We start from the raw sequence: 14,176 nt of genomic DNA, 5'->3' as shown, positions 1-14,176 counted from the left end.
GGCGACGGACCGGCGCCACCCGGCGCCGTCTTCGACGCCAATAGGTGAGCCATTCACGGACGACCCGGCTCCATCTTTTTACCCTGGTTATCAGGAGATGGAGGACTGGGCCCTCCCAGTCCTCCATCTCCTGATAACCAGGGTAAAAAGATGGAGCCGGGTCGTCCGTGAATGGCTCACCTATTGGCGTCTGAGGACCCTCTGGCACTGCAGTGCCAGTTGAGCCTGGACTGGGCAGACGAGCTGGGGGAGGCCAGTGGTCTGGACACTTCGCCCGACTCTGGCTTTGTCTCCCCTCATACCGTGGCTACGGAGGAAGGGGCTGCTTATAGCGTGGTGTTGACTAGGGCAGCCAAGGCCTTGGCTCTTAAGCTCCCTGTCGCTAACCTCCTCACTGAGGTGCTCAAACTGCAGGCAAGCTCCTCGGAGACTCTCCTGCCGTTTAACGAAGCCCTCACCGACGTTCTGCTGGGCACCGGGTCCAAGCACTCTACAGGCCTCCCTGTAGATTGAAACGTAGCCCAACGCCACCACCCGGCTCCGGGCGACCCCAGCTTCCTGTCCGTTCACCCCACCCCGAGAGCCTGGTGATCCAGGCCACTACCTCTCATACCGCATTCCCGACCGCTCCCCCGGATTGGGAATCCAAAAGGTACAATCAGTTTTGCAAGAAACTGTTCTCCTCACTGAGTTTGGGGTTGCGGTCTGTCAACACCGCCTGCCTTTTGGGCCGTTACACCCACTCTCTGATGGAATACGTTGCGGAAGAGCTGCCGCAGTGCCCGGATGAGGTCCGGGCAAAGCTTACCTAAGCCCTAGCGGAAGGACGGAACGCAGCACGCTACTCCATACGGTGTGGACTCGACACCACGGACTCACTGGGTAGGGCGATTGCTACGACAGTGGCGGTTCACCGCCACGCCTGGCTGAGGTCCGCCAACTTTTTGGGGGATGTCCAGGCAACACTCACGGACATGCCCTTTGATGGCCGTCGCCTCTTTGGCGACAAGGCGGATAGTGCGCTGGAGCGTTTCAAGGACTTCAGGGCTACGGCCAAGTCCTTGGGCCTAGGTCAATGCCAGCAATCTTCCGACTCTCGCTCCTTTTGTGGCCAAGGAAGGGGCACACCCCCTCACGTCCAGCCAGCCACAGGCTCAACGCAGACGTGGCTACCGCTGTGGAGGTGCCGGGGGACAACGGAAAGGTCAGTCCACACCCGCCCCTGCAGCACCTGCCTCTAAGCCTTCCTAGTCCAGTATTTCAGGCCCATTCCTCGCCAGTGGGGGGAAGGGTCCGCCTTCACCTCCCCCACTGGCGTACCGTCACTTCGGACAGGTGGGTGCTGCATATCGTCCGAAGGGGCTACTCCCTCGCCTTCAAGGCGACCCCTCCAGCCATGCCACCGCAGTACCACCGCATGTCGGGGGATCACTTGCCACTTCTGGAAGAGGAAGTTACAGCCCTCTTTACCAAGGGGGCCATCGAGCGCGTTCCTGGGCCAGAAGTAGGACGTGGTTGCTATTCCCACTACTTTCTGGTACCCAAGAAGGGCAAAGGGGGACTGCGCCCTATCTTGGACCTACAGAGCGTCAACAGCTTCCTCCGGAAGGAGAAGTTCAAGATGCTGACTTTAGCTCAGGTCCTAGCTGCACTGGACTCAGAAGACTGGATGGTGGCGTTGGACTTACAGGATGCATATTTTCACATCCCCGTCCTGCCGGCCCACCGGCGTTACCTGCGGTTCACGGTAGGCCACGAGCACTTTCAGTGTACCGTGCTCCCCTTCGGCCTTACCAGCACCCCACGGGTGTTCACAAAAGTGATGGCGGTGGTTGCAGCTCATCTGCGCAGATTAGGGGTTTCAGTCTTCCCCTATCTCGACGATTGGTTGTTGAAGGCGGGCTCGCCCCAAACAGTCGTCTCCCACCTCCAGACTACGGCCGACATCCTGCACCAGCTGGGGTTCTCTATCAACGTGCCGAAGTCACACCTGTGACCCTCTCAGAAGCTCCTCTTTATCGGAGCGGTTCTGGACTCGGCGCAGTTCTGGTTTATCCTCCCGAGCAGTGGGTTCGGGATATTCAGGCTCTGATTCCGATCTTTCAGCCTTTATCCTGGGTCTCGGTCAGGTTGACGCTGCGGCTGCTGGGGCTGATGGCCTCCTTCATCCTACTGGTGCATCACACCAGGTGGCGGATGCGGGCTCAGCAGTGGGACCTGAAGTGTCAGTGGGCCCAGCATCAGAGCAACCTGTCCGACCACGTCCTGATCTCGGAGGGCACTGCGAGACAGTTGCAGTAGTGGCTCACGAACTGCGATTGGGTCAGCGACAGATCTCTCTCCCTTCCCCAACCTGAGCACGTAGTGATGACCGATGCGTCCCTCCTGGGATGGGGGGGCCACATGGGAGAGAGGGAGATCAGAGGCCTCTGGTCACCAGCGGAGTCCCGGCTCCATATCAACCTTCTGGAGCTGTGGGCGATCCGTCTTGCACTGAAGGCATTCCTTCCCTCTGTCCGGGGAAGTGTGGTGCAGGTGTTCACGGACAACACCACCGCCATGTGGTACTGCAACAAACAGGGCGGGGTGGGGTCGCGGACCCTTTGTCAGGAGGCTCTGCGTCTCTGGACATGGCTGGAACACCAGGGCGTCACCCTGGTGGTTCAACACCTGGCAAGTTTTCTGAACGCCTGGGCGGACAAACTCAGCCGCCGGTGCATGATGGATCACGAATAGCGTCTGAACTCGAACGTGGCGCAAGGCCTCTTTCAGTGATAGGGAGAGCCTTGGTTAGATCTATTCGCCTCAGAAAAGAACGTGCAATGTCGTCACTTCTGTGCGTGGGAATTTCCAAGGCAGCACTAGCTCGGCGATGCTTTTCGTCGTGAGTGGAACTGCGGTCTATTGTATGCCTTTCCGCCTATACCACTTCTGCTCAGAGTGCTGAAGAAGATCCGGCGAGACCGGGCCCAAATCATTCTTGTCGCTCAAGAATGGGCACAAAGGTACTGGTATCCTGAGCTACTCAGCATGTCAGTCGATCCCCCAATTCGTCTGCCTCTTCAGGAGGACCTTCTGTCGCAGCAGCAGGGGACGGTCCTCCACCCGAACCTGTCCAGTCTCCACCTACATGCGCGGAGATTGAGCGGCGGCAGTTGAGGTCATTTGACTTTACTCCTGAAGTCTGTGATGTGATTCTGGCAGCCAGGCGCCCCTCCACTAAGACGGTATAGGCCTGCAGGTGGAATACATTTGTGGCATGGTGCGCAGCAAAGGCTGTGGATCCACTCTCTGCCCCCCTTTCAGAGGTTCTCCTATTGTCTCTTGCCCAGCAGGGCTCTGCTCCAGGCACTCTTAAGGGCTACATCTCGGCCATTTCAGCCTTCTTAAGGCTTCCTGGTAAGCCTTCTCTTTTCAAGTCCCCTGTTGTAAATAGATTCCTGAAAGGCATCACGCAAAAGTTTCCTCCTGTTCCCTTCGTGATGCCTCAGTGGGACTTAAATCTTGTTCTTACTTATCTGATGTGCGCTCCCTTTGAGCCACTTCATAACTGTCCTCTTCATCTTAAAACTGCTCTCCTGGTTGCCATCACCTCTGCCAGGAGAGTTAGTGAACTCCAGGCTCTATCTTCTAAACCTCCTTTCCGCTCTGTCCATCCGGACAAAGTTGTTTTGAGGACTCGTCCTTCTTTCCTGCCCAAGGTAGTCCCTGCCTTTCACATTGGGCAGTCCATCACCTTGCCCACCTTCTTTCCGCCTCCGCATCCTTCGAAGGAGGAAGAGAGGCTCCACTGTCTGGACCCAAAACATGCGCTCTCCTTCTACCTAGATCGCACATGCCAGTTCTGGGTGGACGACCAGCTCTTTGTCGGTTACGTGGGCACGAAGAAGGGACGGGCGGTGCACAAATGAACCATCTCTCGGTGGGTCGTGTTGTGCATCAAGGTCTGTTACTCTTTGGCTAGAAATGAACCTCCTGTTGGGCTGAGAGCTCATTCCACTCGGGCCACGGCGGCTACAACTGCCCTGGGTTGGGGAGTACCCTTGCAGGACATCGGTCAGGCGGCTACGTGGGCCTCGCTGCACACGTTTGCTAAGCACTACTGCCTGGACAGCCAAGTCCGGAGAGATGGCTTTTTCGGATGTTCCGTTCTCCAGGACTTTCTGGTGTGATCTTGGTTAGCAGACCCACCACCGGGGTTGCTATTGCTGGGGTATCTATTCTAAGGTAAGGAATCTAACACTAACGTGTTTCTTTCAGATGCACAAGTTACTTACCTTCGGTAACGATATATCTGTAAGAAACATTAGTTAGTGTTGGATTCCTTACCGCCCCACCTATCCTCCCCGTTCTGTGAACCGATGTCTAGGGTTAAGGACATTCCTTTTAGGGCCCTAGTTTCATGGCACCAGTGTCGGTCTCTGGTATGGCTCTGCGTTCCTGGCGCGGAAAGCTATGTACAAGAAGTGACGTCCGCGCGCGAGGGCGGCTTCTAAGTACTCTGACGTCATCCCGGCGATTACGACGCTGACAACGGACGCGGAGCCGCAGATGACGCCTACCGACGAGCAGGGGTACTGCTACGCAAAACTTTCCGGATCCAGTCTGACGCCTGGGGATATTCTAAGGATTCAGAAAAGGGGGTGGTGATGAACAGAGTGTCTGAATTAAGCAGACCACTCTTACCCAGTCCAAAGATCAGGGCTTGATCCATCACCGTTATTTAGCTCACTGCCCCATCCCAGCTCAGAACCTGGCTATATGCAAATTAGTCTGTCCCTGGCCCAGTGCATCATGGGACCAGGGCAGACCAAACTACCAAGCCAATTCTTCACCAGAAAGGAGACAAGCTTCCGGGGACCGGTTTCTGCCATTTCAGGCGTCGTCGGCCCGGCTTGCTTGAATCCTGATGGAGCAGTGAGCAAGGGACTCATGTCTGAGTATACCCTGCCACACCTATAGTGGCCAAAAACGATTCAGAAAAGGGGGTGGTGATGAACAGAGTGTCTGAATTAAGCAGACCACTCTTACCCAGTCCAAAGATCAGGGCTTGATCCATCACCGTTATTTAGCTCACTGCCCCAATCCAGCTCAGAACCTGGCTATATGCAAATTAGTCTGTCTCTGGCCCAGTGCATCATGGGAACAGGGCAGACCAAACTACCAAGCCAATTCTTCACCAGAAAGGAGACAAGCTTCCGGGGACCGGTTTCTGCCATTTCAGGCGTCGTCGGCCCGGCTTGCTTGAATCCTGATGGAGCAGTGAGCAAGGGACTCATGTCTGAGTATACCCTGCCACACCTATAGTGGCCAAAAACGATTCAGAAAAGGGGGTGGTGATGAACAGAGTGTCTGAATTAAGCAGACCACTCTTACCCAGTCCAAAGATCAGGGCTTGATCCATCACCGTTATTTAGCTCACTGCCCCATCCCAGCTCAGAACCTGGCTATATGCAAATTAGTCTGTCCCTGGCCCAGTGCATCATGGGAACAGGGCAGACCAAACTACCAAGCCAATTCTTCACCAGAAAGGAGACAAGCTTCCGGGGACCGGTTTCTGCCATTTCAGGCGTCGTCGGCCCGGCTTGCTTGAATCCTGATGGAGCAGTGAGCAAGGGACTCATGTCTGAGTATACCCTGCCACACCTATAGTGGCCAAAAACGATTCAGAAAAGGGGGTGGTGATGAATATATGGATATTCTAAGGTAAGGAATCTAACACTAACTAATGTTTCTTACAGATATATCGTTACCGAAGGTAAGTAACTTGTGCTTTAGATCACAAAGGGTACCAAAGTTCCTACAAATCAGAGTTCTGAGATTTAAAACAGGCCAGAATCCTAGGGTCCCAAGATCTCTGGAGGTGATCCTTTTGATGTGGGAGATGCAGTGAGAGTCTTTTGGGGCAATTTAAAACTTGTGCATCTACTCCAAGCATGTGCCTAGATCCATAAAACACATTTAGACTCTCTCTGTAGCTTGTGAACTTTTCATGTTGAGAACAGTGTTTTGCAGATTCTGCCTTGTCAAAACTCTGGTGTGTGGTACTTATGCTTCATGCTTGTGCATCATACCACTTGTGTTATAGGATTTGATGACATTACATTTGAAATCCTAGACACTATCCTTAGATCTTGGGATTTAGGGTAACATTTCAGTTGTAACTTAAAGAAATAAATATTTAGTTTTTAATCTTTCTTACTTAGTTGAGCTATTTTTGTAACATCTGTGTTATTTTACAGCACGGAGGAAGCTAGATCAGATGGAAAATGGCAACTATGATAAGGAAGTGAGCAGCATGGGAAGCCGTTCCAGTTCGTCAGGTAACTTAGCATGTATTAGTCTAATTTTATGGCAATTTTTCTCACCTTGATGAAAAATGTGTTGATAATCACAAGCTTTGCAATCATTTTATCATTACATTTTTCATTGTGATTGGTATTTTAATGGGCACAGTGACCGACAAGTCATTGGAAAATTTCCATTGAGCAGTTATGATGTCCTCTAAAGTAATGGTGCTCTTAACCAGATTCAGTTGATGTAGCACAGCTTAGTATACTCAAGCTTATGAATCCACTTAGTTTATGCATTGTGTTTGAGCCTGCATTGGTTTTCAGTTTAGAAAATTCTTATTCTTGGGGCCAAATTATTGGGCCAACCTCAACTTGTTTACTTAAGTAAAATGTGGTAAAGACCAGAACTCCTGGCATATGTTGAATTGTGGTTTCTGATGATTTCTGATTGCTGCAGATTCTTCCCTTTATGATTGCCAAGAATGGAATGGATCCTGAAACCTTGTCCCTCAGCAATAGCTCTTTCGCATCTCTAGGTGGCACTATGCTACTTTAGCCACAACATGACCAGCTCCGGATGTGACGACATCAGAGTGTATATACGCACACACGCACACGTGCACACGCGCGCACACACACACACGCACGCACATACATACATACATACAGGACAGGTGATGCACCCACTGACATCAGCTCCCATTTTGCAATGCCTCTTCAATGTTGGTCCAGATCTTTCTATGTCTCAACAACAACATTCCTTAATATTTTGAGAGCAATTGGGTTAAATGTTGAATCCTAAGGTCTACAGTGCTGCAAAAATGTACCCTTATCAGATCTGTGTGATATCTGCATCAGGTGTCTTGGATCCAACATTCTTCAGTCGCCCAACATGGACAGGTCCCTTACGGAATCTTCCGGGAAAAGACAAAAAAATCATAGGAAAGATGTACTCTTCTTTGTCGAAAAATTGGTCCTCCACCTTGGAACATTCAAAATCTCTGACGCACTGTTCCCAGATGATGGGTTCTTCCTCATCTTCAGAGCCCATTTCAGTTCTCCAAAAGGTGAAGGCAGAGTTTCTACTTACTTCTGCTGACTCGGAGGTCAGATTGAGGCCTTTCGACTACGTATGCTTGCGATCTTCAGGGGGGCCCCACAATTCTCTGGGCTCTCCTCCAAGAGTGTGAGGGTTTCTGATCCCATGGGTTCAGTGCTTCCTGCAGCTTCTGCCCTGACCCCACCTGGCTTGGCATCACTTCTAAGGAAGCATATGACTCTTAAGGAGCTGGCCCATATTCCTTTGATACTGTTAATGCCTGTGCCACCATGTGAGCCATCTATGAATCATTTAAACCATGCTGACATCATCCAAGTGACAAAGAAAAAGTTTAGGTATCTTTTGACAAGAAACTTTGACTGACCCCTTCCCTTGGGCCCACAGGTTTGACCATACAGGGAAACATTTTGAATTAGACACTGAAGTTTCTTGGTGCCCAGTAAGGATTACTGAGCAGAGGAGTCAGAGGTTGACAAACTTCATTTTCCATGTAACATAGATGCCTTCCTCTATTTGGACTTTTATCACTTTTGGCCTCCATACATCTACAGAGATGACAACCCTTAATCTTCTGATCCTCCTTCAGAAGTGTCTGTTCTTTTGCCGCTGTGGTAGGTGAAGCAGCAGAAAAACTTGAATTACCCATGCCCACTGTGGAACCAAAATCCAGCATCCTTGGGGAAATTCTGCAGCTGTTGTCATTTTTAGAACCCTTGCTTACTTTAATTAGGCCCTTTCGTAGAAATTTTTGAATGCCTGGCAAAAGCTCTATTTGTGCCTAGCAGTCCAAAGACAGATTGTACAGCACCGTACACCAATGCCCTCTGATCCAGATTTCTTGTCCTCGCACTCCTCACCACGGTGTCTTGGGATACAAGCATCATCTGCCAAATTCAACCTCATTGTGTTTGCTATAGCACCTCCAGAATGAGAGTTGAATAAATTTTACAAGCCTGTATTTGCTGATAGAGTGGCTTGATATGTGGCCACATCCGTTACTCTGTGCAGACATGCATGGATGTTTGCTATGGACGTTTTTTTAGATATGTCCACACAATTCTAGTGAACATGCTCTTCACTAGTGGCTTTATGGAAGAAAAGTTGCTCCTTCCTAAATTGCTTTAACGTCTCTAATGCCTTTTCCTTAATTTGGCCTGCAATAAAACGGCTCCACCAGCAGCACTGCAGCTTACTGTGCTTTTCCAGAGGTTAACCCTGAACAAATGAAACCTTCTCAGCTGGTCTGGACCCCACAGCTGGGTATCACTCCTTTCAGGGCAGATTTAGACCTAAGGTATGCCACCGATATCAGCAGCTCCAGGCCCCACCATCAGACACTGGATCTGTCATCTCTAACTCTCTCTGACTCCTGCACGATCAGCTTCCTCTAGTGAAGAATGTCACCCATTGTGTCTCTGTTTGGGAGATGATTGGCTGGTCACAGAATGCTCCACCTTATCCACAAGAGCTATACAATTATCTTTCTTACCCTTCCCTCAGAATGCTTCCACTTTTGGCACACACCTTGGTTATGAAGTTAGAAGAGGGGCATTTGATTTTACTTCTTGGTCCCCAAACAGCCATCTCCAACCCATTCTGGATTTTCGTCTCTTAAATCTTTTCATTCAACAGGACAAGGAAAATGCTGTACGTGAATCATATTCTGCTGGCTTTTAAAAAAAATACCTTAGTTGGTGTTCATGAATTTCCAGGACGCCTACTTTAGTCTACTAATTCTTACTGCCCACAAGTGTTAACCTCTTTTCACTGTGGGATGCCAACACTTAGTTTGCAGTGTTCACCACTGATTTGGTTGTGATGGTGGTGGCGACTTCACTCTGGTGGTAGGAGTCCATGTATTTCCATTCTTGGATGATTGGCTGTCAATGGCAGATTTTTTGTGCTAGTCCCAGAACGTCTAGTTCACCATGACCCTCCTACGTGACTGGTACATTGCCATTAACGTTCAGTAGTCCCATTTTACCTCACACTGAGGGTGACCTTCAGAGATGCAGTCTTGGACATGAACTACAGGAAAGCCCTTCCTCGTGAGAGCATTGCAGAGATTCCTGCAATGATTCTGATGTTTCCGATTTAAGCCCAACCTCGGTTCTGCATATCCTTCACATGCTAGGACGTACGGCATCATGCACCCTGTTGGTCATGCACACCATATGGCATTGAAGGGTCATTCAATAGTGCCTATGACTGCAGTCGCTCCAGGACCAGGGGTGCCATATGGCTTGAGTTCAGAATTTCCAGCCTCTTCTCCTAGATCTGCACTAGTGGCCTTGTCCCACCTACCTTGCAGCATGTTGCCCATTTGCTCCCTTTGCCCTCCCAGGAGGCCTAAAGCCCCTTCATTGGGCTTGGGCACCGATCTGAGCAACGTGAAGGTACCAGGGTCTTTGATCTTTGTTAAACCTTTGACTGCACCTAAATATGTTGAAGATGTGGGCATTTATCCTATCTCTCACAGCCATCCTCCCTTCCATATCAGTGAGTACCTTCCAGATAAGACAGCACAACTACTGTCTACTATATCAGCAGGCAGGGCGGGGCGGGGGGGCTCCTTGTCTGTCTGTTGCGAAGCCTTACTCCTAATGCAGTGGGCTCCATAGACAGGCATCTTCTCAGAAAGATGGTCTGGTCCTCCGCCCCTTTCTTCTAATGCTGCAGCTGCAATGGTAGAAATTGACATGTACCAGCTAGAGATCTCCATACCATGAAAAGTGTGTTATGGGTTTCTGGCATCCAGGAAACCTGCTAAAAGATCTATTTATGCAGTCTGGTGGCATAAGCTTTTTTCCTTGGTTTGAATTGGAATGTTTGCGTCCATTCCAGACTTGTCTTTCAGAACTTCTACATTTTGTACTGCTTGTGATATGCAGAGCTTGGAGGTTGCCACCGTTAAAGGCTATTTGGTGGTTTTGTCCTCCTTCCTGTGCCGTCTGGATCAGACTTATCCTTGAGTTGCCATTTGTGGCATTTTTTTTTAAATGGTTGCTCTCTGTTTCCCCCATGCTGTTTAGTATCCCGCACTGGTAACTAGTTTAAATTTTGCTAATGGCCTTTTCAGTTGTACCTCTCCACAGTTGTTATATACTGTTATTGACATTGAAGACTAACTTTCTAATGACAATAACTTCGGCCTGTAGGGTCGGCAAACTTCACTCCCTTATGGTCTTGCCATCTTTCGCTGTGTCCTACTCATAGAAACTGGGCCTCGCACCTGCTGGTACCACTTACAGTAGGACCCATTTACTTTGCCCATGGGCCAATCTGTCACTCTCCCACCCTTTTTCCCTCCTCATTTTACTAAGGAAAGCAAAGACAGAACCCAAGGTGTGAGGTATCTTACTACATTGACCGTGCAAGATAGGTTCAATAGGTTTAATGTTCAATTTATGAGCTTCAAGGGAGCTAAGGGCAAAATGGTTAAAATGCGTACAATATCTCGCTGGGTCATTCTTTGCACGGAGATTTCATACATGCCACAGAGATGCCATAATCATGTTAGCCTAAAGCTGGCTTGAGGAATTCTTTCATATGCAACATCGTAAACCCGGCATGAGCTTGGGTATCCTGTGTAGAAAGAACTCCGCCTTGTGACTCGACTCTTGGGTCAACCAAGACATGTTTATGTGAGTAAACATGGTAGAGATCAGAATTAATTACTTGTGAGATGCTGATATGCAACCGTATTATATCTCTTTTTTTGTTGAGCTTGGTGTAATTCTCAAGCTTTCCATTCAAACTTATATTATTTTCTGTTTTGTGGTATGCGTGCACTGTAGCAATCCCTAAATTGTGTCATTAAATTTAAAATTTGCCGGGTCGAAACGTTAACCTGATAAATTTGGCTTACTAACGTCATATTTTGGACGTAGATGCACTTTGTGCTGTGCCCATATAATTTTTGTGCCACTTGTATATATTCCATTTTTGGGATTCACTTGCACTGATCACTGCGGCATCTACATTATATTTAACATATGATCCAGTGAAATGTAAGAACTGAATATATTTGCCAGATGGTCTCTTTGGTGTAATTTCTTCTGCTTTTGGGTTTACCCTATATAAAAAGATTAATGTTCTTCTATCTGAAGTGTGTTGTTTCCATTAAGGTGCCAGAAGATCACAGGTTGAACAGCAGTTCTGAAGTAGCCAGCCTTCCAGTTAGAAGGACTTTCCTTTCCAAAGCAGCAAGTTATTGCTTTCTGATGTGTGGCCCGCAAGACCCCTTGCCTCCCTTCAGAGGCTGTTGGGAATGCCGGGCATGTAGTGCAAGCTCCTTCTTAATCTAGAGTAGGAGTAGACCATAGAGGCGGATTACCTAGTCAGTGCCATAACCCACTGCCAAGTCTTGCCAAGGACAAGCTGTGAGTCCAAGACATCTGGAGGAGGAATTGTTGCACATGAAGTGCGGTGAACTGGATTCAGTTTGGAACTCCCAGCTGAGGACCCACAGATAAAACCAAGTGGCGATGTACATATCGTGGTTGTAGAAGTGAGCCACTCCTGCAGAGATATAGCAAACACAAAACAGCTTCAGTTTGTGAGAACTGGCCACCAGTAAGGGCCCTGGTTCAAGGGGGCTAATAATAAGTAGTGCTGACAGGGGAGAATGCAAAGTGAGAAGGATTATAAAGAGGAACTTCTAGCAGCATCACAAGGCGGTAGCTGTCTTCCAACCATGCGCTCCACAGACACCAGGAGAAAGCCCTCCACCGATAGGGAGACAATCATGGTGCATATGCATTCCCATGGGATTCCAACAGGGGACAAACTTTTGATGTAGTTTGAGACTTTCCATACAACATAATACCACTCCATTAGGGCAAACATTTTCTTAGAGAGTGAAGTGAGGGCCCTGTTGAAGAACTTCTTGGATAGAAAAAGATTGACAAAACATCCAGAAGTTCACACAAATGGAAACGGTCAAAACACAGAAGAGGCACAAGATGAATTCACATCCTTTTACACAGCACTAGTTGTTTGGATGCAGAAGATGCTAGAAATGCTAATTCTAGGGAGTGTCTGTTACAGTTGTTGAGAAACAGATGTGTCTTTAGTAGTGTCTTTGTGTACTCTTTATTTTTTATACAAGTGGTTCTTTATTCACATTTTACCTGTGTATACAACATAGGTGCAACGTAGGAAACATTAGGTTGCCCTTATCAACTGTTAGTAGACACCATAGATAAACTGGTGAAATCCTCACTGGTTCTCTTCCTTTAATTCATTAGTTGACTCAATTAAATTATCTCAAGCTGCAAATCTATTGTTATAGGCATTTAAATTGTTCTTACGAGTAGGGTCCGGTGGATACCAATAGAGAAGGCAGAACATTACTTCTGAGTTTAGAATCCCAGACCAAAGCAAAATAATTTGTGAAGGTCTTTTTAAAATGAAACTGGTGGTATTGAAACAAATAAATCACACACTTAATGCGCTCATATATACTTACCTGCTCAGAAGCAGCCAACAAAAGAGGAAGAAGGTGGAGGACACAGATTATATTGGGACTGAACATTCTTTTTTTGATCGTGATGTTTTAAGTTCTATTCTGGAAGATTTTAATGGTTGCTGCTCAGAAGAAGTTAAATAAAAGATTATGCATAATGCTAGCCTCCTGTCTTGACATAACATCCAGAGGAAAGGCCATACTTGCCGTCAGGAAGGTTGTTTCTAAGAATAGTCATCCATGCCTCTGTTTGATTCCCTGGCAGGCTGAAATTAGCAGACCATGAGATACCCTTTACCTGGCCTGGTGGAGATTATCCAAGTTTTCAGAAATATCTTGAAGCTGACGTAGTGAGGGAAGGATTAAGGGTCACCATAGTCTTCTCCACACCTGGATGTTTTGTGATTTTTATTTGTTTAAGTCCTTAAGTGTTGAAACTTTTATCACTCTCCCTACCGACAATGTGCTGAGCCCTTCCGTTGATGTTCTTCGATGTTTGGAGCAGTATCTGCTTTAGCCTGCATCACTTTTTTCCCCCACAAAAGCTATCCCATGCCAGATTAGTGTCCTTTTTTCCCACATGTTGGGATTGTGAAGGTACACAGGGTTTGTAGATTGACCTTAAGGGTACAGAGAAAATAGACCCAAAATGTATCAATGTGTTTGGAGTTTTTTCCAAAAAGGGAAAAATGTACTGTGCAAGAAAGTGCATATATTTTTAAGAATGGCATCCACAAAACGTTTTCTGTGCTAAGATCCCCTGCTTTCAAATTTTTTAATAGGGGGTCCATTTTTCGAGTTTTTGTGGTTTCAACCTTTTTAGGTCTCGTGGCGATTACAGCGCGAAGCGCTCTCTCGCCAGAGATCTATTGTTACCGACTCTGCTTTCCAGGAGACAGCACCTGGCCGCGCGCATTTCCTCTCCGAGAAGGCGATCGGAGCGGGCTACGCGAACGCGCTCGCTGTGGCCAGCTGCTGTGTCCTGGGAAGCTCCAACACCACACACGCATGCGCATACACAGACACACACACACAAGCGCCCATGCACGCACGCACATACATACAGACACCCCCCCCCACGCACACACACACGAGTGCACCGAGCCCCCCCCCGCCGTCGCACACATACACACGAGTACACACGAGTGCACCGAGACCCCCGCAGCCCTTTTGAACTTACCGGGCCAATCTCGGGGGACTCCGCTCTCAGCACGCGGCAGGTGCAGGCACCGGGCATGTGCCTCGTGCCCCCTCCGCAGAGTTCACGCTGCGGCTCTTGCCAGCTCCTTTCCCGGGGCTCCCTCTTGGTCAAGGGAGCCCCGCAACACTTGCGCAACCTCCTGCTGGCGGCCCCGG

The 14,176-nt window shown here is 48.7% G+C and overlaps 1 protein-coding gene across 4 annotated transcripts in view; it reads left to right on the top strand.

The window, feature by feature from the left end:
• The window catches only part of CCDC186 (coiled-coil domain containing 186), a 603,510-nt gene that overhangs the window by 409,709 nt on the left and 179,625 nt on the right, over positions 1-14,176 (top strand). For all 4 annotated transcript variants that reach the window (XM_078643863.1, XM_078643862.1, XM_078643865.1 and 1 more), the window contains exon 13: positions 6,243-6,323. In XM_078643863.1, coding sequence (XP_078499989.1) covers positions 6,243-6,323 — 81 coding nt within the window. The remainder of the gene's footprint in view (positions 1-6,242; positions 6,324-14,176) is intronic.

The sequence above is a fragment of the Lissotriton helveticus genome, chromosome 5_1 (assembly GCF_964261635.1).
Source record: "Lissotriton helveticus chromosome 5_1, aLisHel1.1, whole genome shotgun sequence".
Classification (NCBI taxonomy): domain Eukaryota; kingdom Metazoa; phylum Chordata; class Amphibia; order Caudata; family Salamandridae; genus Lissotriton; species Lissotriton helveticus.
This window is presented reverse-complemented; position numbering and strand designations above follow the sequence as displayed.